This window comes from Phytophthora parasitica, assembly GCF_000247585.1.
Source record: "Phytophthora parasitica INRA-310 unplaced genomic scaffold supercont2.5, whole genome shotgun sequence".
In the NCBI taxonomy this organism is placed as follows: domain Eukaryota; phylum Oomycota; class Peronosporomycetes; order Peronosporales; family Peronosporaceae; genus Phytophthora; species Phytophthora nicotianae.
This window is the reverse complement of record NW_008648991.1, coordinates 1,013,000-1,034,718: the sequence shown is the minus strand read 5'-3', so window position 1 is coordinate 1,034,718 and position 21,719 is coordinate 1,013,000. Positions and strand designations below refer to the sequence as shown.

Genomic DNA, 21,719 nt, shown 5'->3' with positions numbered 1-21,719 from the left:
GGCATCAAAATGTAGCCATTTCAATTGAGTTGCTTGAAAGTTGCCCAGATGTTGCGTAATGCAACCCAAGCAGCGCATTTCTATAGTTTCTACCGGACACCTGATGGGCAACCAACCTTCGGCGCTATTATCGGAGGAGGCCTCAGCGCTGCCAGCGATGCACGGAAGCAACAATGCGCGCGTGCTGAGCTTGCCGCCGGAGCTGAACGCCGTCGAATCGAGCAGCTCCGAGTCTCAGCCGCCCGCTGGAGCCCGCGAACCGTCCAGTTCCATAGATCCTTCCGCGCCTGCTGTAGCTGCGAGCCCCGCGGCCCCGCGCCGTCGCGTAGAGGAGTTTTACGACGTGCAGACCGAATTGCTAGGACGGTGCGCTACTTGCTTTCGTTTTCTGCAGTAAATTACGAGCTTTGGAAGCCGAGAATCGCTAACATTTCGGTTGTTGAGACAGAGGACACTACGCGACGGTCTGTCGCGGCCGCTGCCGCCGCACGGGCCGCGCTGTCGCCATCAAGAAGGTCAAGCGATTCATGACTGACCCCAAGCGTCTGCGCGCCGAGATCACGGCGTTGCGCCGCGTGAAGCAGCACCCGAACATCGTGGAGCTCATCGACGTGTTCGAGACCACGCGTGAGGTGCATCTGGTACTGGAGCTCTGTACAGGTGGTGAGCTGTTCGAGAGACTAGCTGAGAAAGGCGCCTACTCAGAGGCGGACTGTGTGCGCCACGTCCGGGACATGGCAAGCGCTGTGCAGTATCTCCACGAGTAGGTGCACAGGCGTCGAGGAATGTGGCTAAAGTTGCTGATCTTGTTGTTACTATTGCAGGTGTGGCATCGTGCATCGAGACCTGAAACCGGAGAATATTCTGTTGTCGACGGCAGACGAACATGATGCGGTGGTGAAGGTGGCAGACTTTGGACTCGCCAAGATCTTTGCAGGCACCAATCTGAAGACCAAATGCGGCACGTGGGGGTATTCTGCGCCCGAGATGATTTCCGGGTCAGGATCGGCGTTTGGCTATGATGACAAGGTGGACTCGTGGAGTCTGGGGACGATTCTGTACATTTTACTTTGTGGCTATCACCCGTTCGACCCGGAAGGCGAGCGGTCGGACAATGAGATGATTGCGAGCATCAAAGCCTGCAGCTTCGAGTTCGACGACGACGGCTGGGCTACCATCAGTGACGACGCCAAGGATCTCGTACGACATTTATTAGTACTGGACCCTGACGATCGCTTCAGCATGAAACAAGTGCTGGAACACCCGTGGATCATCGGCTCTTCCTCGGTTGCAACTCTCCAGGCCTCGGAACATCCACTCTCGCCTACCATTCACCAAGAACTGGCCAAGTATCGAGAACATACGAAGCAAAAGGTAGGTTGTGCTTGATGTCATTTGTTGATACGCCAAGTTGTCTAAAGTATCTTGAGATTATACGTTTTGGTCTGGGTGGCCTCGCCTCGCTAGTCGGGTTTTGGTTCATACGACGATCACGGCGATAACGACGGCAATCAGCGCAAGTAAACCTGTCCAGTGTATATTACTTCCCAGCATTGAAGCCTCAATTCCATCGAAGCGGAGATATACATATAATCGAACTATTTAATGTGCCACAGAACGAAAAAAGAGATCAAACTGTACTAATAAGAGCTAGTTGCGCTGGCCGAGATGGTCTCCTGCCACCGTCTCGTCCGTGTTTTCTGCGATGACCTTGAGCGCCATAATGTCATCGTTGACGTTGCAGATAGTCGACAGGCGGTCTGCGAAGAAATCCAGGGCGACGTACAGCGCCCATGTCGATGGCAGCGTACTGACGCCGAAGACGGTCTTGTACATGGTGGACATGAGCACCATACCTCCGTTCGGCACAGGCGGCGTACCGGCACAGGCGACGATCGTGAGGAAGAAGATTGCTACGAGACGTAGGAACGTGAGTTCGTCGCCGTTGCCAGACGACTCGGCCAGGAAGATAATACCAATGGGATAGTACCATCCAGACCCGGACATGTTGGTGACGACGCCGATAGAGACGACGAAGGTGGCGATCGACTGCGAACACACGCGCGCTTTCTGGACGCAGCCGAGAGTCACGGGAGCAGTGGCCAGTGACGACGAAGAGCCGAATGCGAACAGATACGACCGGATCATGTGGTGCATGTGCGCGTACGGGTTGCATCGCGCGAGCAGGAAGATGACGAACGGGTATACGACCAGGATCTGCAGTGCCGCGGCTGAGATGCAGGCCACCAAGAACATGTAGACCTTGGGGAGTTGACTCACAGCGTCTTGGTTAGACGCAAAAGCTCCAGAGATGGTGGAGACAACGGCGACAGGTGTGATCCAGATAACCCACTCCATGGCCAGGAAGAAGGTGTTACGTAGCTGCAGTAGCACCAGGTACAGGTAGTTCACCCGACGGGTCTTGGAGAAGTAGCTTCGCCCTGCGATTGAACCCAGTACCATGGCAAAGGTGATGATAGCCAGTAGATCGCCGTCAGCCAGAGAGGAGAAGATGTTGTCCGGTACCACGGACTCTAGCGTCGAGATGAGCTGCTTGCTTAGCGTCAGGTCGGTGATGACCGCGTCGCTGTTCGTCTCAAAGACGTCGTTCACGTCGTCCAGAACGAAGGCGTTATCCAATGACAACGCGGTAGCGTTCGAAGAGCACGTGATACTGCTGTTGCTCAGCATTTCCAGCATCAAGCCGTTCGGACACGTCAACCCCACAGCATTAGCATCTGGACTGGCGTATTTGTTCTTGAGTCGGAAGAGTGGACGGAAGACGAAGGCCACACTGATACCCAATGCTGTCGAGACCACCCACCCTGTCGCGAAGATCTTGAGTGTTTGAAGTCCGACGATCGACACTTTGCCTACGAAAACAATATCTCCCACAGCTACGGCTACTGAACAGAACACGTAGGGCACAACAAGAGCGTTAACAGCTCGCAGGAACAGGTCGCCGGGTAGCGAGATCCACTGCGCCGTGATGTCCGACACGCCGACGTGGGCGAACACGATACCCAGTGCGATACCGACGATGGCACCAATAATCATGTACCTGACCGACAGTTTGAGGTTGGTGCCGTTGCCTCGAAAGCCCCTGGTCGGGTCCGGTCGGGCATCTTCCGGTGGGGGGTCTGTACTGGAGATGAACGGCATCGCCGTGGGTTCCACATTGGCGTAGTCCGTCGGAGCCGACAGAGAATTCGACAAGGAATTATCCGGCGCGTTTTCCTTCATGAACGCCGCGACCGGGTTCGGATTCTGGCGGTTGGTGGTGAAGTTGGTGCGGATGCCATCGCCCAGTTCGTGAGACTTCTGAGTGTTCGTAGTGGTGACGGATGCAGCAGGACGCCGTCCCGTCGTAAAGTCGGTGCGTAGGTAGGTGGTCGTGGGCGGCGGCGGTGCTTGCGGTGCTACGTGTTGCGGAATGGGCAGCATGGGGGGCGTTGTGGGCACGAACAGTGCGTCGTTGCCGGATGAACCGGTACGCGATGGCTGCGCGTCATCGATCGGCGGCTGACCTCGCTGGCTTTGGCCGTCGCGAATGATACGCTGCTGTTCCTCGTCCAGAAGCACGATGGGCGCCGGTGGGCGCACGCCGACAGCGTTGGCGAAGACGTCCATGGGGATCTATCTAGCTACGGTTGTCGAGAGCGAAATGCAGCGCGTGTCACCAGAGTTTAGAGCTTCCTCCTCAGAACGGTCTCCGATATTTTCATCACTGCCGGCTGGGAATCACTGCTCCACTCTATTCCGAGGTTTCGCGAAAACGACTTGGGATTAGCATGCTGAAGGAGACTTGAGATTGGCCGAGAGCGAGAGAGTCGGTGAATACACTCCGATCTGGGCATGTGGTGGACCATCGCGCTGACGAAGGTGGTGAAGGTGGCGGAGGTGGCCTTCATGTACGGCTGGAATAGCATCGGCTTCTGTAAATCATGACCGAGTGGTTGCTGTTGGAGACGCATTTGCTGGTTGGAACGCTTCTTGCAGTTGTCAGCTTCCATCACGCTCTTGCGAACATCCCTTCGTCGTAGTCTAAAGGGAGCAAAAGGATAAAGTGCTTGTATTATCTCAATGAACGATGTCCGATAGTGGCCGATTCTTTTCATCATGGACCAAGCTCACTGTTCGAGCAAGTCTACCACTAATGCACCTCGCAGATGATGACAGGCAGATCGGCGTCCAGCAACGCTAAAGTGCTTTCTACTTGACGTTGAAGTGTGCGGCCACTCCGTCAGAGGCATGGAAGTATGTAATTGCATCTGGCGCATGGTGGATGGATATTCGTCGTCCAGCTGGCTCATGCCAGCGTCAAAGGAGCGTCGAAGACGTCCGAGATCCACAAACTCTCCGTTTTGCATCGAACCGTCCAATTCTCAAAATGATTGTGAACGCCCAAGCTCCCTCATGACTCGAACTCGACAGTTCCGACCCCAATCGTGTGGGCACCGCCACATTGCAATTCGTGCCGAACCAGTCAGTCAAGTCATTCTTTTTTACGTGCTCCATGGGTCTCGACATCAAGTCTGTGATTCAGGAGAAGACGCGGTGGGTGGCGTCCAAGCTGTCGCTGCGTAAGCTGCGCTCCAAGCGATCGCGCAAGGCCATGGAAACCACAGAACTGCAACCCGTAGCGCTCGCCGGCGCCAGTAGAGGCTTCACAGGTTCGTCGACGCAGTGCAACCACTTCGCACGGACACCATCAGGAGCTCAGCTCGATCAGTGGACTGACAGCTCGGGCGGAGGCAGCGCTCTCGCTGACGGCAGGTGGAAAATCTGTCGGATGTGCCAACGCAAGTTCTCACCGCTGAGTATGAGTCGACAATATGCGGATTTCTGCTCACTAGACTGCAAGTCTGCCTTCATGCTCGGCCGTGGTAGTGCGTAGACAGTCAATATCGTGGGCAAGAGGAACTCACGACTCAACCGGTGTCGAAGAGAAGACATCACTAGCAGTACCGTACCAATAATAAGAAAATGGTTTTCAATTATTGTCTTGGTGGTCGACGAGTCTGTTTTCCTTACAAAAACCAAGTCAACATTTACCCGTTCACCATGTCCGAGGCATATGATGACGAGGCCACGGGCGCGCGCTTCGAGCGTCTGGCGCCCGAGTACCAGGCGGCGTTCGCTCGTTTCCTGCGTCGCTACTACCGCGCAGACCTCCAGCAGCTACACCGCCGCCTGCGCCATGTCTCGATGCCCTTCGCCGCCGTCAACGAGACCTCGGATCAGAGTCTACTGGCCTACAGCCAACGCGTGTGTGCGCAGCGGCTGCTCGACTTCAATGCGCAGCTTGGAACGCTATTATTCCGCCACCCGGAGCAGCTTTTGCCGCTTTTCCACTGCGCGTTGGCCAAAGAGGTGAGCTGTAACGCCGGCGAGCCACTGGAAGGCGGCGGATTGCCGTCCATCCCGCTCAAGGCGCGACGGAAGCTCAAGGTGCGCATCGAGAACCTGCCGCCGGTGCCACCGCTACGCAAGCCCGCGATCAGTGCGATCCGGTCCAATGACGTCAAGCAATTGATTCAAATTGCCGGCACTGTAGTGCGCACGGGGATGGTGCGTGGATAGCTGAACACACGCGCTAATGAGAGACTGTAGCTGAGTCTGTTGTGCAGATCAAGATGCAGGAGATGGAGAGGGAGTATCAATGTTGCAACGCACGCTGTGGACACAGATTTCTGGTTAAATCGGACCCGGAACAGGGCAATGTATTAGAGATCCCGGTACGTGGACCGGAGATATAGAACACTTGGAGCGTATTAACCTGGCTATTTGGGCTGCAGAAAGTTTGTCCATCCGACAGTACAGGAGACACCAGTAGTGGCGGTAAGAAGCCATGCAAGTCGACGCAGTTTATGCCTGTAGGAGGCGCAGACAGCAGCGTCGTGTCGGACCACCAGGTCATCAAGATCCAGGAACAGGCGTCCAAGTTGGGCGTTGGGTCGATTCCACGCTCGATTTTAGTGGTGCTAGAAGACGATCTGGTGGACTCGGTGAAGGCTGGAGATCAGGTCGTGGTCGTGGGGATCTTGATGCGTACGTGGAAGCCGTGCGTCCGAGGTGTGCGGTGCGACCTGGAGACCACGATCAACGCCAATAGTATCCGGATCAAGAACGCCTCGACGTCTCAAGTCATGGTAACAGAAGAATTACGAGCCGAATTCGCGCAGTTCTGGACGAAACACAAGCGCGATCCCGTGCGTGGCCGCAACGAGATTGTTGCCAGTATTTGTCCCAAAGTGTATGGGCTGTTCATCGTCAAGCTTGCAGTAGCGCTCACAGTTATCGGTGGCGTGTCGTACGTGGATGAGACGGGCATGAAGACGCGAGGTGAGCCGCACATGCTTCTGATCGGTGATCCGGGCACCGGGAAGTCGCAGTTCCTGCGGTTTACCGCGGAGTTGAGTCCACGTTCCGTGCTGACAACAGGGATTGGAACCACCAGCGCTGGTCTGACCTGCACGGCCGTCAAAGACGGTGGCGAGTGGATGCTGGAGGCTGGAGCTTTAGTTCTGGCGGATCGTGGCGTGTGCTGCATCGACGAGTTCAGCAGTATCCGTAGCAATGATCGCACGTCCATCCACGAGGCGATGGAGCAACAAACGCTAAGCGTGGCGAAGGCCGGACTGGTGTGCAAGTTGAACGCGCGTACTACCATCTTCGCCGTGACGAACCCGAAAGGCCGGTACGATCCAACCACCGACGTGTCAGTGAACACGAGCATCGCCAGCCCGCTGCTCAGTCGCTTCGACCTCATCCTGGTGCTGCTGGACCGTATGAACCCACGCTGGGACCAGGTCGTGTCCTCGTTCATCCTCAAACAGGCCGTTGGAACGAGTACCAGTATGAAAGAAGAGGCCGAACGCGATGAAGCTGAGGCGTCATTTGATAAGCGAGAACCTCGAGCAGTAAAGGAAGACTCGACGCTGTGGAGTATCCAGAAGTTACAGGCGTATATCTGCCATGTCAAAGACAAGTACCAACCGCAGTTAAGTCGTGGAGCGATGCTCATTCTGCAGCGGTATTACCAGAGACAGCGAGCGTCGGACAGTCGAAGTGCCGCGCGGACAACGATCCGACTACTGGAGAGTCTCACGCGACTCGCACAAGCCCATGCACGACTCATGTGTCATGCCGAAGTCGCGGTCATGGACGCGGTAGTTGCTGTTTTCGTCATGGAAGTGAGCAAGTCGACGGACAACTGCTCCGATATGTTACAAGGCGGCGTCGAGTCTGTGTTGCATTCCAACTTCTCCGATAATCCAGAGGAGGAGTACGCACTGCAAGAGAAACTCGTTCTCGACTATCTGTTGCTACAAGAACTGAGCACAACAAACAGTCAACCAGTGAGCATTTCACAGCGAAGACCCGACCCTGTCAACAGTTTCCCGCTAGCAGCTGAAGAGTACGAAGAAGCTGACGTTCACGGCGAGTTTGCTGGAGATCTGTACGTTCCTGGAACAGAAGAGCAGCAGGTTCCGAGAAGAAAACGACCAACAAGTCCGTCAGAAGGGAGTGGCAAGAAGCGGCGTCAGGATCCTCCGTCGCAGCCGTTTATACCGTCGTCGATTCCTCGGCACGAAGTTGAGGACGAAGATCTGGATATCATGGACGATTATCGTCGAGGTGTACAGCAAAGTCAGCACGCAGAGGAACAACCTCGCGCTCCTGCACGCCCGCGCTTTGACTTTGGTCGCTGGAGTCAGCAGGCTGAAGCGAGTCAATCTATCATCAGCAAGTGGAAGAGGTAACAGTGGTTTAATTACACGTGCATAAGCGAGTACAGTAAGTGCACGTTTTTCCGACTCTCGAAGTCCTGGATGGCGTCGATGATGCCGTCGTCCAGACTGTTGAGGACGTCGATCTAGCAGCATGGACGTTAGTATCAACTTTTGTCATAACAGATCTGAGCATCAACCTACCGCCTGGCATAGCTCCAATGCTAATGAACCGCCCACTTTGGCGTGTTCCGGTGTGTCTTTAGTGTCGAGACAGAGCAAATGCAGCGGCCTCCAGGCCATCGTGGGCTCAGACCGGGTGGGTTGTGCTGCACCGCGCAGCTGCAGGTCCTCCAGCACGATCTCGAAGATGCGGTCGTCGAAGCACAGCACCACATCCAGGCCCTGTAGCTCCTTGACGCTGAGGTCCTGCCAGCGCTGCGGACACTTTTTGGTCAGCATATCTCGCTCCAGCATGGACAACACGCCGTTGCGCTTGAATCTGTTCAGTACCAACTTTTGTCATTTACAGGATGATCGATAGTGAATTCAAGTATTAGAGGTAAAGTAGACTAACAGTTCGGCGTTCTCGGCCTTGAGCTCCCGGTACATGGTCTCGTAGGGTGTGAAGAACTCGTAGATCCGCGGATCGTCGCGCGACGGACCGGGGAAACGCACGCGGTTGCCGGCGCCGAAAGAACACACGCGTAGACCCGCGGCATGTAGGTGGTCGTGCGCCTCTGTGCTGCGGTTCACATTGTTAGCGCACAGCATGGCGAACATCGGTCGGGTCGAGGCCATGGCGTCGAGGAAATGGTATTAAGCAAACTGTAAAGTAAAAGAAATGTGGTCGCGCGAAGGTTGCGCGAAAAAATAATTGACAAAACTTGCTGAAATTTATTTTATTTTATGAAAAAAATCTTTCTTATAATAACAAAAAACCTCGAAGTGCAATCAGATTATTTTTTGTGTGTGATTGTTTCTTCTCGTCTTCGAGCTTCAAGGAACTTAGCGATCGCAAATACTCTACTTCGACTTGGCAAATACTCCAATATTTGCCAACTAAATCGACTTCGTACTGCGAAGGTTTGCTGGACATTTTTACCAACTCGATAGTATTGCCAGTGCCAGGAGAAAATCCCAGTAGATGTATCATTGCAAGTATTGACCATTGCGCGAAACATTGGAGTCAAAGGTATATATATGGTCAATGACAACATGGCTTGCACTTCAGGTTGATGTCCAATCGTTGCTCGACGGTGTCTATGTTGGATAATGCGTATTTAGTAAATACTATTTACCAATTCGGCCTTTTGCACCTTCGGATGAGTCAGGGGGCGGAAGATATTAATAGTCGCAGATGCATCTATCTACTTGACAGATTTGTGAGCAAGGGATATATATCCGGTGTTCACTTTAAGCGTCACGTCCTCGATGACGATCAAGTCCGTAATGAGTCCGGCGGTCCCACTGGCGCCAAATAACCGCAGTGATCGTGCATGCGACAACATATCGCTTGTTGCGGGCAGGGAACGTGGGCACCCAGGGTCGGACTTATCCGCCCTAGAGCTGCTGCTTCACCGAGGTCGGACCTTCGTCATGAGCTGCCAACGTCTTCGCTGGATAACTACAGTAGTTGATGATGAAGTACACCGAAATGAGATCAGTTCATGAATGTACATGTAGAGAATAGCTTACGAGTGATTGGTATCCGAGTGGTGATTTCCCAATACAACACAAGTGCGCAAGAATGAGAGACTTGATGAGCACAAGTTAGAGACTGGAGGTACTATAAGAAAAAAAACAGGAACGACAACCTGCGAGCTATCAAGGGAACGCTACTGGATTTCTTTCTAACGACGATAGCTGTAGAAAACGCACGTGGTATCATATCCATTCGCCAGGAAGTGACAGTGCCAACAATGAGTTCGAAAACAAAGTGCCAGGTACTTCGCTGATGCAGAAGCGCTCTTCTCTGTTTCGCATCTGATTCACAGTACAGCTGATAGGGTCTGCGCGAGGAGAAAATTGCGTGCATGTTTGAGCTGCAGAAGCTCGCTCTCGTAAACAAAGCGCGAAAATGGCAGCAGTGCACGTTGTCACACCTTTAGCAGAATGGTCGTTGAACAATGCAGCTGACCACTTGTCCGGCCTCACGGCAGTATTAAGTAGAAATCATGGCAAACTTCGACGTTATACCAAACTTGACGAGAAGTTGCGGCAATTGGATTTGTGCGTGATTGCATTTTGGTTCACGTACGCGAATCGTAGTCACACCGACGAGGGGCTATCCAACGGAGTTTCACCAAAAAACATGGGCGTCGTCAGTTTGTCGCTCGAAAGCCCTCCAAAGCCTACACTACCTGCACAAGCGCCAAATACACGTGCACACTGCTCCGATACGACCAAGCAACAACAACAGCATCCGTTCGCTACAAAATCCTGATCGACATACGTTAAACTTGAAGTTTAGCCCCGAAAAATCGCGTTTTTAGCGAGCCCTGCTTTGCGCAGCATTTCACTTTAGCAAGCGCAATTACTAAAATAACTTGAACCATCATTTGGTGTTTGTATGATCCTTCTTCGAATAAGATGCTCTTGTAGCGTGCGGCTCCACAACTATTGAATCCAGTTATTGCAGAAAATGTAGCTGCGTTCTTGTCGTACAGTATCCCCGCGCAGTTCGTCGACGCGTTGTTGTGTGAGACTCACTGAGAGCCACTCATCAGTCTTTGTTGCTCAGCCCGCAGAGACTTTAACTCACTCTTGGATTCCCTTTTTGCTGCGCTACGCGGGACTTTCTCAGTCGCGTCCAGCGTAGCATTTTCGCCGTAAGAACTAGCCCCAGGGTTGTGAGTAACCAGCAATACTCGCGGTGCCTTGTGGAAGGGGAGAAGGAAGGAAGGCAGCTGGCGGGGATTCAGCGTTCCCAAGTGTAGGCTGCAGTTGTGAACCTGGGTGGACCATCGTCCGACGCCTCTGCCCTGAGCTTTTCGTTTCGTTCGGTCGCGGGGCTCCTCGGCCAAGTGAAGCAGCTTCAAGCTCTTCACAAAGAAAAGGGCGGCGGTTCTCGGCGGAAGACGACGCCTCGACGTGCATAACAAAGTCTCGTGAAGCTTGAAAGCTCAAGCAAGATCAAACTTGACGCTCGACTTCGGAGCACAGGACCTTTACTTCCCAAGCCGCGAGCAAACGCGTGAGTGGGGGCTTGGCTTCCTCTTCCAGCTGGCTTACAAGCCGTTCCAGGCGCAACACCTGCTGGCGTAAGTCACTTACACTTGCGCGTGGTTTGCTCGTGTTTGAAATCCTCAACACCGCACACAGGCAGACTGTCACATCATCGTTAAGGCCGAAGCAGGCAGGGAAATCGGCGTTCAAATGGAGCGTCGAGAACAGGGCGAAGACGCCCAACAGGCAACAGGAGAAACAGGAAACCAGGACGTGACCACGATGACGCCTACACGCGGCGTTAAGCGCGACTCTGGCAGTGCAGCCGAGCAACAGGTTACAGCATCGACGGAGGAGAACTGGAGTGCACTTAGCAACCTTCGCGTCGCAAGCGAGAGCAGTGAAGAGACTGTAGCTCAGACACCGGCGCAGCCCCGCTCAACCGGCTCCGACAGCAGTAGGCATAAAGTTAGACGAACGAACAGCTACGCGAACCCGTCGACACCTCAGGACGACGGCAGCTTCAGTAAATCCTCACTAAGTTTCATTCTGGACGACCAGGCTGCGTCTGCGGCAGCCGCTGGTAAGCACCGCGATAGATTGGCGGGTCATGTATTAATTTTTCGTCACAATACGCTAAGTTACTGCGTTCGTCTACAATTTTAGGTGACGACATATTCGGAGACAAACGGGCCGCTGCTTTAATCGCGAGAAGCAGAAGCACAGGAGATTTAACTGGAGACGCAATCGCGGCGGCTACGGGTCGTGCTGGTCGCGCTGGTGGCAAACAAAGCGCCGATGGAAAGCGTCGGGCACGGAGACCACCCAGTCGTATCTGCAAACATGAAGGTTGCGAGCAGTACGTGGTGGACCAGGGACTGTGCGTCCGCCATGGAGTACGTACTATCCATTTCTTCACGTGCCAACTTTTCATGCGGCTTTGCTCATGCTGAATGCTTCATTTTTGGCTGAGCAAAAAAAATGTTTTTGGATGACGGATTAATTTTTTATTTTGGCTTACCTGCGCATTGAATAGGGTGGTAAACGATGCCAGGCTCCGGGCTGCACCAGTCGAGCGAAACACCAAGGCCGATGTTGGAAACATGGCATGTCAAATAGCTTACCAGTTTTTTTTTTTTTGCAGTACCAGAATCTCATATTTTTCCTATATCGTTTTTTAATAGGTGGTTCGACCGAATGCAAGGTTCCGAGCTGCATCAACCGCGCCAAGTCGCGCGGTTTTTGCTGGTCTCATGGCGGTGGCACAAAGTGCAAGACCGACAATTGCGAGAAGATCGCAATTTCCAACGGGCTGTGCTGGGCCCACGGTGGCGGTACGTCCTTTGTTCAGTTTTTTATTTTGTTTTCGGGTTGCGAGAAATTATAACCTTCTGGATCGCATGCAGGCAAACGCTGTGCGGTCGAAGGTTGCATGCGCCAGGCATATGAACGCACCGACAACCTGTGCAACAACCACTACCAGGAGCGACAGCATGGCACGGCAGCCGTCGAAGCGAGTGAAGAGGTCGCGGGGCCCACGATCTTGCAGTTGGACGACGAGGAAAAGCCGCCGGCACCGCCAGCGGACCAATAACTAAATGTTTGGGCAAATCCCACGACGCCGCGTTAAAGGACAACGGACGGATGCAAGTCGCCAAAAATCCTACGACGAGCAGCACGGGTAACACGTTGAAGTAGATCAGTTATAGAGTCTGGAACGTCACAAAAGATCAATGGTTCACGAATGAGCAACAGCAAATCCCAATTCCGACGTTTAAGTCGAAGTAGGATTGACACCACGACACGGTCCAACATTTTCTCTGTTCGTGACGCGCCGATCGTGTGAATTCATTTCGTGCGTTTAGCTGTCTTTCTGCTACATTTTAATGGACGTCTATGCGAGCCAACGTTGAAGGGCGGTGTTCATGCGGCCAGACTCTGGCCCAGAGCTCGTCGAGGAGGCGATTCGTCGAGCTGACTCAACGCGCGTTAGGGATTTGCTCCGTCCACATCGGCATAAGGACGACAATCGATTGCTCAAAGGTTATTAGTGGCTTTATCAATAACGCACAAGTCTAACTTGTGCACCATGATTGTATTTTTTTTCTTATTAAATATCAAAGATATCGTACCATTAAATAAATATGGTTGCCAGAAATTGACACAAAAGCTCGCGGAGTACGGTAAAACGATTCACAAAATTGGATTGAGAACATCACGTGGCCATACATTTTACCTTTCCAACAAGGATCGACAGCGCAGTCGAAGTGACGTTTTGATCTCGTCCCCGCGGCGTTCATTACTGTCATCCTGACATGACGTGAATTGAATGCAACCGAGCCTCCTGCAAATTTGTCGACTCAGTGCTTCCATGGTCGAGCCCTCTAGTATGATATCATAGAGGGAAGTGGTCGATGGAGTCCTTTTCAAGCGGAATCTGAGCTGGCTCGCGTTTGGCGTGGAATTCCCGTTTTTAGATGATGCAATCGCTGATTGGATGTGAACCGCATAGAAAGAAAGGTGCGATCGTTTTATATATCGTTTGAGGCTCAAATGCTTTGAACTGAGAATTTTGGACTAATCCTCAAAATGCTTCGAGTCTCCCACTTTTCACTTTCGCTTACGTGCAGTACACTTCTCAGACGGTGAAGGCGTCGACGTCGGTGCGTCTGTCGTTGTCGATGTTGAGGTAGACGTCGCTGTCGTGGTCATAGGGGTCTCAGTCGTTGAGAAATTGTCCGGAGTACCGGAGCTGCTCGATGTCGAGACGTCCTCTGTCGTGGAGCTGCCAGTCGTCAATGTCGAGGACGTTGAGTTGGTCGACGTACCCTCAGCGGGGCCGGTTAGTGGAACACAATCCTTGTAGACCTGCCACACCATCTTGCTGTCTACACCTTGGAACGCCAACCAGTAAAACCTCAGCATGCAGCCACCCGTCGAGCACGACGAGTAATCCACAGGTGTGAATACCGATGCCTTATCTTGAGTGCCGTCACCGTACGCAGTCTGGCAGTCGTCGTTACTCAGCACCATCGTATCGTCCAGCCAGATCTCGCATGGACCAGCATGGACCATGCCACGAGAGAAGGTAGCATCGCCCGTGGTTGGCGGGTCTTTCGGCGTAGCGTCCGGGTCAGTGAAGCCACAGTTGGCTCCGTACAGATCAGTGTCGCTGTCGAGCAACGCACGAATATCACTGTAGCCGTTCGACTCCTTCAGCGAAGTGTAGAGCGTCGTCAAACAGTCGTCATCGCTGCTACTGCAGCTGTCCCAATCACCCGACCACTGCGGCTCAATCTGCACGATCCAGGCCGAAGTGACCGAGTCTGTGAATTCGGCTAGCGGGATGTACATGTAGCCGTGGGCGCTGACCTGCGACAGCGAGACGATGAAGCATGCCAAGACGGGCACGATGGTGGTAATAGAGACCATGGCTTTGAAAGGCTCTGTTGCGCTCGCTGGTAAATGCGAAAGTGAACGGTGACATCGACAGCCGAGTCGAACAACCAAGTGAGAAGGTACTCTTGGTGTTGCGACCACCACAAGCGGTAGTGCTGGTCAGGAAGATCGGGTGGGAGTACAATAACTTCGCGCTCGAAACAGCCGACAGATAGTATCTGCATTCGACAACCTCTACGGCTGTGCAACCTGCTTCTGTAAATGCACCATTGTAACACAGGTAAACGTCATAATGTCTTCGAACGTGTTTCCCGATACTTTAGCGATAATAAAAACCCACCAGCATCGACACTGCAATGACTGCCAGTCCGGCAAACGCTGCGAGGTCAATGACGGCGTACAACATGTAGACTACTACTACATAACCCACAGATTGTTAATCTGGAAGGCAGCCCACAGCACGCTGTCAACATCCGAAGAAAAGAGGTTGGAGATGTCCATGGTCTTGGATCCGCCTTTGCTCTGTATACTACGACGCATGGCCTTCCTGAACAGTAGCGCCTTGAGTGTCACCGTTAGACGTAGCGCGATTAATTCGAGGTAGAAATGCATTTGCGATATCACGATTGCGTTCACAAGTCTCGAGGCAAAGATGCTGCGGATTTGCTCAATGACCACCGGGATCTGCGCCGTCACAGATTGCACCGAGCACTCGTTCTCGCAGTATGTGAGACCCACGAAGACAAGGCCCTAAGCCGTGAGGTTAGCCTTGATGTTACGGCCATTGGTGGCATTGCCCCGTGACGAGCTCCGAATCGGGAAACGGACTCTGCGACGAAGATGGAGGCGGCAGCGGGGGCCATTGCGAGGAGGAAGGATCAGATCGCCATGACGGAGGAGGCCTCGACGAACCGCAAAACCATTGAGCGACTTCTTCTCTATTGGTAAAGAGAGCCGCATGTCCTGGAGATGAGGTGGGATGTTCCGAGCTTAGCGAAGCTACATTACGTTACGGTCAACTATTAAATTGCCAAATTAGATGTGTTTTGTTAGAAACAGAAAACTTTTCACCACAAAAAAGTGGAATTCGTATGAAACAAACATCTTTCTTCGCTGTTTAGTTTGTACGACATGAAGTCGGCCTCAATGGCCAAAGAGCTACGAATATTCACGCACATCCTCCTTCCTTTCGGAGTTTAATGGCGTCTGCGACGCACGGAACACTTGCTGTCCGAAGCGGGCGGCGTCTCCGGTGTCTCAACCGATGGAGTCTCCGGGGCAGGGGTAGTTTCGGTCGACGGGGAGTCCGATTCACCACTCGAAGGAGATTCGGATTCTCCACTCGACGGGGACTCCGATTCACCGCTAGATGGCGGCTCCGATTCACTACTTGAAGGTGACTCTGATTCACCACTGGAAGGCGAGTCCGACTCACCGCTGGACGGGGTATCCGACGTTCCGCTCGAAGGGGAGTCCGATTCACCACTGGACGGGGTGTCCGACGCGCCGCTCGATGGCGAGTCCGACGTACCGCTCGATGGGGACTCCGAGTCACCGCTTGACGGGGAAGTTTGGGACGTGCTCGATCCAGAGGTGGTCGAGTTCGAGGCACCACCGCCGCCACCGGCAGGACCCGAAAGCGGGATGCAGTTCTTGTATACTTGCCAGAGTGTCTTACTATCGCGACGCTGTAGTGCTAGCCAGTAGAAGCGGAACATGCAACCACCGGACTTGCAGGACGAGTAGTCCATAGGTTTAAACACCGAGATCGTCTTCTTCGTGCCGTCACCGTACGCGCTCTGGCAATCGTCGTTCTGCAGCACCATCTCGTCGTCGAGCCAAATCTCACACGGGCCGGCGTGGACGATACCGCGCGAGAACGTTGCGTCACCCGTTGACGGCGGGTCCTTCGGGGTCGCTTTCGGGTCGGTGTTACCACAGTCCTCACCGTAGAGTTTGGCGTCACCGTCGATCATAGTACGAATGTCCTTAACGTTGTTGGACTTCTTCAGTTCCTTGTAGAGAGCGACAAGACCTTCGTCTCCCTTGGCCTTGTCCCAGTCACCCTTCCACTGAGGCTGGATTTCAACGACCCACGCCGAAGGAGATTCGGTGCCTTCCTTGAATTCGGCTAAGGGCTTCTCCATGTAGCCGTGGGCCTGTACATGGCCAATGGACGTGGCTACTACCGCGACGGTAGCGAAGAAAACCGTCGAGGAAACCATAGATTTTTAGACAACAGTGACAACTGACGAGAGGTAGCGAGTTGCTGCGGAAAAATCTGGAATGGACTCACAGCTTCGTAGACCAATACAGCGTGCTACGACACACGAGGACACAGTTTATTTTCTCGGAGGATAGCCGTAAGCATGGAGCAGATCGCCGAACGCTAGCATATTAACCCGATTTATTACGATTAACATAAGATTTGCCAAGCCATTTTCTTCATCGGAAGCACAAATTTCGTGGTTTTCGTGGTTTTCGTGGTGGAAGTTCCCTTGCTTGCGATTCATCTGTCGTGTTAGCAACATGATGCATCATCTCCGGTCGTTCCGGTGGGCGGCTCTGCACATGTAGAAGCGCGTGGTCGTTGGATTGACAGGCATGCCATTTGTCACACCGCAAGAAGCTCGAGTCGAGCGTGAAGCGCAGATGGAGGATACAGTGTACGTCTAGCCTTCAACCTGCTGCATCTTGGTATTTAGGCGTAGTGTGGAGGACGTTGGAGTACTATTATATTATCAACATGTTTTCGAACACCTACATCGCCAGAATTCTTCGCGTGCGCGTACAGCAGCCGTGTCGGCAGAGTGCTGGAAAACATACTTCGAAGTACAAGTATGATAAAGTAGAGCAAAGCTCAGGAGCACAGCGCTGACTCTCCTAACCGGCACACTTAACGAAAGCTAAAAGCTCGCTGCATGTTGCATGAGCTCAATTCTGACTAAGTCGTAGAAAAAGCAGACATTTGCTAGATGAGTTTATTTGCTGCTTGAAAGTGTTTAAGCACCTCCGTGGACCAACTTGCAGAGCTAGCAGCTTTTTAATGAAGAACTGCAATTACTTGTTTCTTCAAGAATTACTCATCGTTGGTCAACCTTCTGCGAGAAACGATACGAGCACATGTTGACTTTGACGATCGATCGACCAACCAAACAGCTAAGGTGGCGGAACGAAGATTGTGAGCCCAAAGAAAGTCGACCATCTTGGTTGCGTCGACCCGAGGGCGTATCGGTACAGCCCGTATCCTACATGTGCAGTAAATGGATATACTAAGCAAGACTGCAACAAGCGAAACCATTTGAACACCGTTTGGCTTCCAGGCTATACAAGCAAGTGCGTTGACGTATGGCATGTTATATTAGCTGCTGTTCCATATTGTTTGACGATGACGAAATAACGCGCTGTTTTCTTTAGTGTCGGTATCTAGGGACTTGGGTGTTAGCAACAAATGTGTGAATGAACTCGTTAAACGATGTACTTTAACGATTCATCTCCCAAGCTGAGTGAACTACTATTATAGCATGCTCTCCAGCTTTACGACGCAACAGATCAACTTATCTGATTAAAAAAAAGCTACGGACATTCACGTACACATAACATATTATGTGCTCCTGCTACTCGCAGTCTACTCACGCTTACGGCGACCATTGCACTTGCTACTCGGAGCCGGTGTCACTTCCGGAGTCTCCACCGACGGGGTCTCCGGGGCCGGCGTAGTCTCGGTTGACTTGGAGTTGTCACTGGTTGGAGTCGACGGAGCCGACGGGGTTGTCTGCGCCTCCGATTCGCCGCTGGATGTCGAAGTTTGCGAAGTACCGGAGCCATCACCAGTCGACGGGGTTGTCTGAGATGTACCTCCACCGGCAGGACCCGAAAGCGGGATGCAGTTCTTATACACCTGCCAGTACGTCTTGCCGTCCAGACGCTGGAGCGCCAGCCAGTAGAATCGGAACATGCAGCCTCCTGACGCACAGGACGAATAGTCCACAGGCTTGAACACCGAAATCGTCTCTTGGGTACCGTCACCATAGGCACTTTGACAGTCGTCGTTCTGAAGCACCATCTTGTCATCGAGCCAGATCTCGCACGGGCCGGCGTGCACGATACCGCGGGAGAAAGTGGCCGTACCGTCAGTTGGAGGGTCCTTCGGAGTCACATCCGGGTTGGTGTAGCCACAGTCGGCACCGTACAGTGAGGTATCGCTGTCAAGGAGCGTGCGGATGTCCTTGGCATTGTTGGACGCCTTGAGTTCTTTGTACAGAGCCACTAGGCCCTCGTCGCCCTTGGCGTTGTCCCAGTCACCCTTCCATTGCGGATCGATCTGCACGATCCACTCCGACGTTTTCTTGTCCTTGAATTCGGACTCGGGGTTCTCCACGTAGCCGTGAGCTTGCACGTAGTTAGCAGACATAGCGATAGCCGAAGCCACGGCCACGATGGACATTGAAGACACCATTTCTTGAGAATATGAAGAGATACTGAAGAAGACACTGCAAATTCGGGAATGAAGAGAGAACGGGGCTCCGGTAGTCGCGGGCAGATCCCAAACCGGAGCAGACTAACTTCATTAGTCCCCCCCCCCCTGTATTAACTCTGAGGACGATGCGACTGCTTCGGACACCAAGATGCATCTGGAATCACGGCAACAAGAGCTGGGCCTTTACAATACAGACTGGGTAAGTATCTAAAAAGCGTTTGTTCCCTCTAAGCTACGACTTTGTACACGTAAAAGCGAGTACTTCCGCCCCGTCTTGAGGTTTTTGGTTGACATTTGATCGTGGAAATCTGACAAGCTAACCAACAAATTCTCCAAAAGTTATAAGAAATCATGAACTATGTTGACACTCAATAGATAGGAAAAACATCAATTCTCCTAGCTGTTTTCTCTGCTGTGAACACCTCGCCGCGCTCTCAGCTCGTACGACACACCGGGCTCAATCTCTAAGACCGAGACCCGAACGAATATCCACGTACACTTGTAGCGCGTAGCTTCCTCCTTCCGTTCGGAGTCTAGTAGCGACGGCGACGACGGCCGTTGCATTTGCTGCTCGGGGCCGGAACCGGAGACATCTCGGGTGTTTCGGCCGACGGGGTCTCCGGAGCAGGGGTGGCCGGCGAGTCACCGCCGGACGGGGGGGTCTCAGGAGAGTCACCACCAGACGGGGGTGTCTCCGGCGAAGACGGCGAGTCGCCACCTGACGGGGTGTCCTCCTTCTTGTCCTCTTTCTTGCTGCCATCCGACTCTTCCTTCTTGTCCTCCTTCTTGCTGCCATCCGACTCTTCCTTCTTGCTGGAGTCGCCGGTAGAAGGAGCGGTCTGCGAGGGGTCCTCGTCGGGTGATTTCTGAGACGTGTCCGAGCCACCGCCAGTAGACGGGGTCTGCTGCGAGGCACCTCCACCGGCAGGGCCGGTCAGGGGGATACAGTTCTTGTACGCCTGCCACACCGTCTTACCATCGAGACGTTGCAGGGCGAGCCAGTAGAATCGGAGCATGCAACCACCCGAAGCGCACGACGAGTAGTCCACGGGTTTGAAAACGGAGATCGTCTTCTGGGTACCGTCACCGTAAGCGCTCTGGCAATCGTCGTTCTGAAGGACCATCTTGTCGTCCAACCAGATCTCGCAAGGACCGGCGTGTACAATACCACGAGAGAAGGTAGCCGTGCCGTCCGAGGGAGGTTCCGAAGGGGTACCCTTGGGGTCCGTGAAACCACAGTCCTCGCCGTACACGGGGTTGCCGTCCATCAGCGATCGAACATCCTTGTAGTTGTTCTTAGGCGCGAGTTCCTTGAACGTAGCCAGAAGACCCTCGTCACCCTTGGACTCGTCCCAGCCACCCTTCCACTGGGGCTCAATCTCGACAACCCAGTCGTTGGTCTCTTTGTCCTTCCAGGAAGGAGCGGGCTTAGCGATGTATCCGTGAGCCTGTACGTAGTCAACGGTAGTGGCGACCGCCGCGGCCATAGCCAGGATGGACGTTGTGGACACCATTGTTCTTCTTTAGCGCGTAAGTACTTCCAGAAGTGGTAAATACGCTGCTGCAAATTGAGGAATGAACTACCTAGCGATCAAGCGGTGGAGACAACCGATGCTCATGCCAATCTCCACGACAACTCCAGCGTAGATCGCAAAGACCTAACATACTAAAAGCTGGATTATTACTCCTGTCTTGATGAAAAAGGTGCATTTTTACTTTCGAACAGCGCAAGCTGCTATGAAATCCGTGATGTCCACAAGGTACAAAAGCTGGGGCTGTCCAAAATGTTGGCTTTTCATTCGCAAATTCCACAGCAAAGCTCGAATTGCCAACAATCGGCTGACTGTGAGAAACGTCTCTGTTCGCTGGCTCTCCTATCGTTAATCGACCAGCCGGTTTAGCTGGTCGCAGATGTACGGGTATGTCTTCTTCAACCTATTGCCCTCGAACCATCGACACGCAGGCAACGGCGACAAGATCGTGTTTGTTCCAAGCACACTAAGGGCCTTCACCTGCGAAATCCGCCGCCACTTCTTCTTCTTAATTCAATCACCGTGAAGTTGACCTGTCAGACATGTGAAGAACACCAGACCCCGGCGCAACGCGCTGAACGACAGCTTCCTATCCTAGTTTGCAATCGCGCTGGCCCCGGGCCACACACTCAAGCGGTGTGAGCAGCAGATCGTGGAGTTGTGAGAGACACTAGACGACGCACAAGTCTCGATTGCGACAGGATGGACGGACGGGCACACGTTCACATCTTCACATCTTCCGCCGCCGCGGCTGGCTGAAAGCGGCACCGTTACAACGCGACTGCCGTCGACTCTTTACAGATACAGTGTAATCTGCTGCTGTCCATTGCTTACTCCGGTCTGTGACTCTCTGAAGCGGTGATTGGTTCCAGAACTCAACACTCACCGACTCGGAGATTCTCCGAACGAAAATCGTCGAGTCTTGATATCCCAAGGATCGGGTTTCTCACCAACTGGATGGAACTTCATTCGATGGAATCCACTCATTGGAGCTGGAACTGACTGCTGTCGCCACTTGTGTTCTACATATGTAGGTATACGTTCCAGAGACTGATCGCAAACATGGACCTATCTTGTCGATTGCTCTGGTGACGGACTTCACGGGATCAGGATATGTATAGCCTGTACTACAGGTGGATCGTGCAATACAGTATGTAGAAGCGAAGCAGGCATAACCTCTTCATCATCGCTGGTTGAAGCTTCGCTGTCGCCGCTTGTTTGTGACTCGAGCGACCACCACAAAATGTGTCTACTACCATCATGTTTATCTGCAAGTTCGTTCCATCATCACACAGAGCTGCATCACCACACTTGAAAGCACAAAATCACTCCGCCAGTGAGTCGACTCCTGAATTCGCACGCCACCCATGCCACTGTACCGCCAAGGTCTTTGCAGCAAATGTGTAC

At 53.1% G+C, this 21,719-nt stretch overlaps 12 protein-coding genes across 17 annotated transcripts; 5 read left to right on the top strand and 7 right to left on the bottom strand.

The window, feature by feature from the left end:
- Positions 1-57: 57 nt before the first annotated feature.
- Positions 58-1,721, top strand: PPTG_04628 (CAMK/CAMK1 protein kinase; the record flags this gene model as incomplete). Of its 3 annotated transcripts, none has more annotated exons than XM_008896884.1 (4): positions 58-366; positions 449-763; positions 825-1,374; positions 1,468-1,721. In XM_008896884.1, coding segments are annotated over 4 exons (1,231 nt in total), but the record flags the coding sequence as incomplete, so codon positions are not given. The 3 variants fall into 3 exon arrangements, with proteins under 3 accessions (XP_008895132.1, XP_008895131.1, XP_008895133.1); XM_008896883.1 differs by having other exon boundaries at positions 1,431-1,721; XM_008896885.1 differs by having other exon boundaries at positions 825-1,721.
- PPTG_04627 (hypothetical protein) lies at positions 1,481-3,761 on the bottom strand. The gene has a single exon (XM_008896882.1). It carries the CDS (start codon positions 3,628-3,630, stop codon positions 1,651-1,653), a length of 1,980 nt encoding a protein of 659 aa, XP_008895130.1. The 5' UTR covers positions 3,631-3,761; the 3' UTR covers positions 1,481-1,650.
- Positions 3,762-3,954: 193 nt separating this feature from the next.
- On the top strand, positions 3,955-4,991 carry PPTG_04626 (hypothetical protein). The gene has a single exon (XM_008896881.1). The coding sequence runs from the start codon at positions 4,517-4,519 to the stop codon at positions 4,895-4,897; it is 381 nt and encodes a 126-aa protein (XP_008895129.1). The 5' UTR covers positions 3,955-4,516; the 3' UTR covers positions 4,898-4,991.
- Positions 4,992-5,047: 56 nt separating this feature from the next.
- PPTG_04625 (hypothetical protein) lies at positions 5,048-7,952 on the top strand. Of its 3 annotated transcripts, XM_008896878.1 has the most exons (3): positions 5,049-5,571; positions 5,631-5,738; positions 5,799-7,937. In XM_008896878.1, exons 1-3 carry the CDS (start codon positions 5,065-5,067, stop codon positions 7,764-7,766), a joined length of 2,583 nt encoding a protein of 860 aa, XP_008895126.1. In that variant the 5' UTR covers positions 5,049-5,064; the 3' UTR covers positions 7,767-7,937. The 3 variants fall into 3 exon arrangements, with proteins under 3 accessions (XP_008895127.1, XP_008895126.1, XP_008895128.1); XM_008896879.1 differs by having other exon boundaries at positions 5,048-5,738; positions 5,799-7,952; XM_008896880.1 differs by having other exon boundaries at positions 5,631-7,937.
- PPTG_04624 (hypothetical protein) lies at positions 7,778-8,534 on the bottom strand (the record flags this gene model as incomplete). Its single annotated transcript, XM_008896877.1, has 3 exons — positions 7,778-7,879; positions 7,938-8,235; positions 8,311-8,534. 3 exons carry the CDS (start codon positions 8,532-8,534, stop codon positions 7,778-7,780), a joined length of 624 nt encoding a protein of 207 aa, XP_008895125.1.
- A 1,225-nt stretch (positions 8,535-9,759) lies between these two features.
- On the top strand, positions 9,760-10,225 carry PPTG_21443 (hypothetical protein). The gene has a single exon (XM_008897453.1). It carries the CDS (start codon positions 9,814-9,816, stop codon positions 10,177-10,179), a length of 366 nt encoding a protein of 121 aa, XP_008895701.1. The 5' UTR covers positions 9,760-9,813; the 3' UTR covers positions 10,180-10,225.
- Positions 10,226-10,385: 160 nt separating this feature from the next.
- On the top strand, positions 10,386-13,075 carry PPTG_04623. 2 transcript variants are annotated; one of them, XM_008896875.1, is made up of 5 exons: positions 10,386-11,484; positions 11,568-11,797; positions 11,938-12,007; positions 12,086-12,235; positions 12,308-13,075. In XM_008896875.1, exons 1-5 carry the CDS (start codon positions 11,112-11,114, stop codon positions 12,493-12,495), a joined length of 1,011 nt encoding a protein of 336 aa, XP_008895123.1. In that variant the 5' UTR covers positions 10,386-11,111; the 3' UTR covers positions 12,496-13,075. The 2 variants fall into 2 exon arrangements, with proteins under 2 accessions (XP_008895123.1, XP_008895124.1); XM_008896876.1 differs by having other exon boundaries at positions 12,086-13,075.
- Positions 13,076-13,332: 257 nt separating this feature from the next.
- Positions 13,333-14,361, bottom strand: PPTG_04622 (hypothetical protein). Its single transcript, XM_008896874.1, has one exon. The coding sequence runs from the start codon at positions 14,331-14,333 to the stop codon at positions 13,512-13,514; it is 822 nt and encodes a 273-aa protein (XP_008895122.1). The 5' UTR covers positions 14,334-14,361; the 3' UTR covers positions 13,333-13,511.
- A 356-nt stretch (positions 14,362-14,717) lies between these two features.
- On the bottom strand, positions 14,718-14,912 carry PPTG_04621 (hypothetical protein; the record flags this gene model as incomplete). The annotated part of the gene is made up of 1 exon (XM_008896873.1): positions 14,718-14,912. One exon carries the CDS (start codon positions 14,910-14,912, stop codon positions 14,718-14,720), a length of 195 nt encoding a protein of 64 aa, XP_008895121.1.
- Positions 14,913-15,381: 469 nt separating this feature from the next.
- Positions 15,382-16,574, bottom strand: PPTG_04620 (hypothetical protein). Its single transcript, XM_008896872.1, has one exon. The coding sequence runs from the start codon at positions 16,523-16,525 to the stop codon at positions 15,497-15,499; it is 1,029 nt and encodes a 342-aa protein (XP_008895120.1). The 5' UTR covers positions 16,526-16,574; the 3' UTR covers positions 15,382-15,496.
- Positions 16,575-17,743: 1,169 nt separating this feature from the next.
- PPTG_04619 (hypothetical protein) lies at positions 17,744-18,977 on the bottom strand. The gene has a single exon (XM_008896871.1). It carries the CDS (start codon positions 18,757-18,759, stop codon positions 17,929-17,931), a length of 831 nt encoding a protein of 276 aa, XP_008895119.1. The 5' UTR covers positions 18,760-18,977; the 3' UTR covers positions 17,744-17,928.
- A 144-nt stretch (positions 18,978-19,121) lies between these two features.
- Positions 19,122-20,459, bottom strand: PPTG_04618 (hypothetical protein). Its single transcript, XM_008896870.1, has one exon. It carries the CDS (start codon positions 20,292-20,294, stop codon positions 19,314-19,316), a length of 981 nt encoding a protein of 326 aa, XP_008895118.1. The 5' UTR covers positions 20,295-20,459; the 3' UTR covers positions 19,122-19,313.
- Positions 20,460-21,719: the final 1,260 nt, after the last annotated feature.

Bases quoted from the DNA above. Each gene is read 5' to 3' on its own strand.
- PPTG_04627 (XM_008896882.1), bottom strand. From the start codon at position 3,630: ATGGACGTCTTCGCCAACGCTGTCGGCGTGCGCCCACCGGCGCCCATC.
- PPTG_04626 (XM_008896881.1), top strand. From the start codon at position 4,517: ATGGGTCTCGACATCAAGTCTGTGATTCAGGAGAAGACGCGGTGGGTG.
- PPTG_04625 (XM_008896878.1), top strand. From the start codon at position 5,065: ATGTCCGAGGCATATGATGACGAGGCCACGGGCGCGCGCTTCGAGCGT. The intron at 5,572-5,630 runs GTGCGTGGATAG...TCTGTTGTGCAG, and splicing joins CTGTAGTGCGCACGGGGATG to ATCAAGATGCAGGAGATGGA. The intron at 5,739-5,798 runs GTACGTGGACCG...TTTGGGCTGCAG, and splicing joins GCAATGTATTAGAGATCCCG to AAAGTTTGTCCATCCGACAG.
- PPTG_21443 (XM_008897453.1), top strand. From the start codon at position 9,814: ATGGCAGCAGTGCACGTTGTCACACCTTTAGCAGAATGGTCGTTGAAC.
- PPTG_04623 (XM_008896875.1), top strand. From the start codon at position 11,112: ATGGAGCGTCGAGAACAGGGCGAAGACGCCCAACAGGCAACAGGAGAA. The intron at 11,485-11,567 runs GTAAGCACCGCG...CTACAATTTTAG, and splicing joins TGCGTCTGCGGCAGCCGCTG to GTGACGACATATTCGGAGAC. The intron at 11,798-11,937 runs GTACGTACTATC...CGCATTGAATAG, and splicing joins GACTGTGCGTCCGCCATGGA to GGTGGTAAACGATGCCAGGC.
- PPTG_04622 (XM_008896874.1), bottom strand. From the start codon at position 14,333: ATGGTCTCTATTACCACCATCGTGCCCGTCTTGGCATGCTTCATCGTC.
- PPTG_04620 (XM_008896872.1), bottom strand. From the start codon at position 16,525: ATGGTTTCCTCGACGGTTTTCTTCGCTACCGTCGCGGTAGTAGCCACG.
- PPTG_04619 (XM_008896871.1), bottom strand. From the start codon at position 18,759: ATGGTGTCTTCAATGTCCATCGTGGCCGTGGCTTCGGCTATCGCTATG.
- PPTG_04618 (XM_008896870.1), bottom strand. From the start codon at position 20,294: ATGGTGTCCACAACGTCCATCCTGGCTATGGCCGCGGCGGTCGCCACT.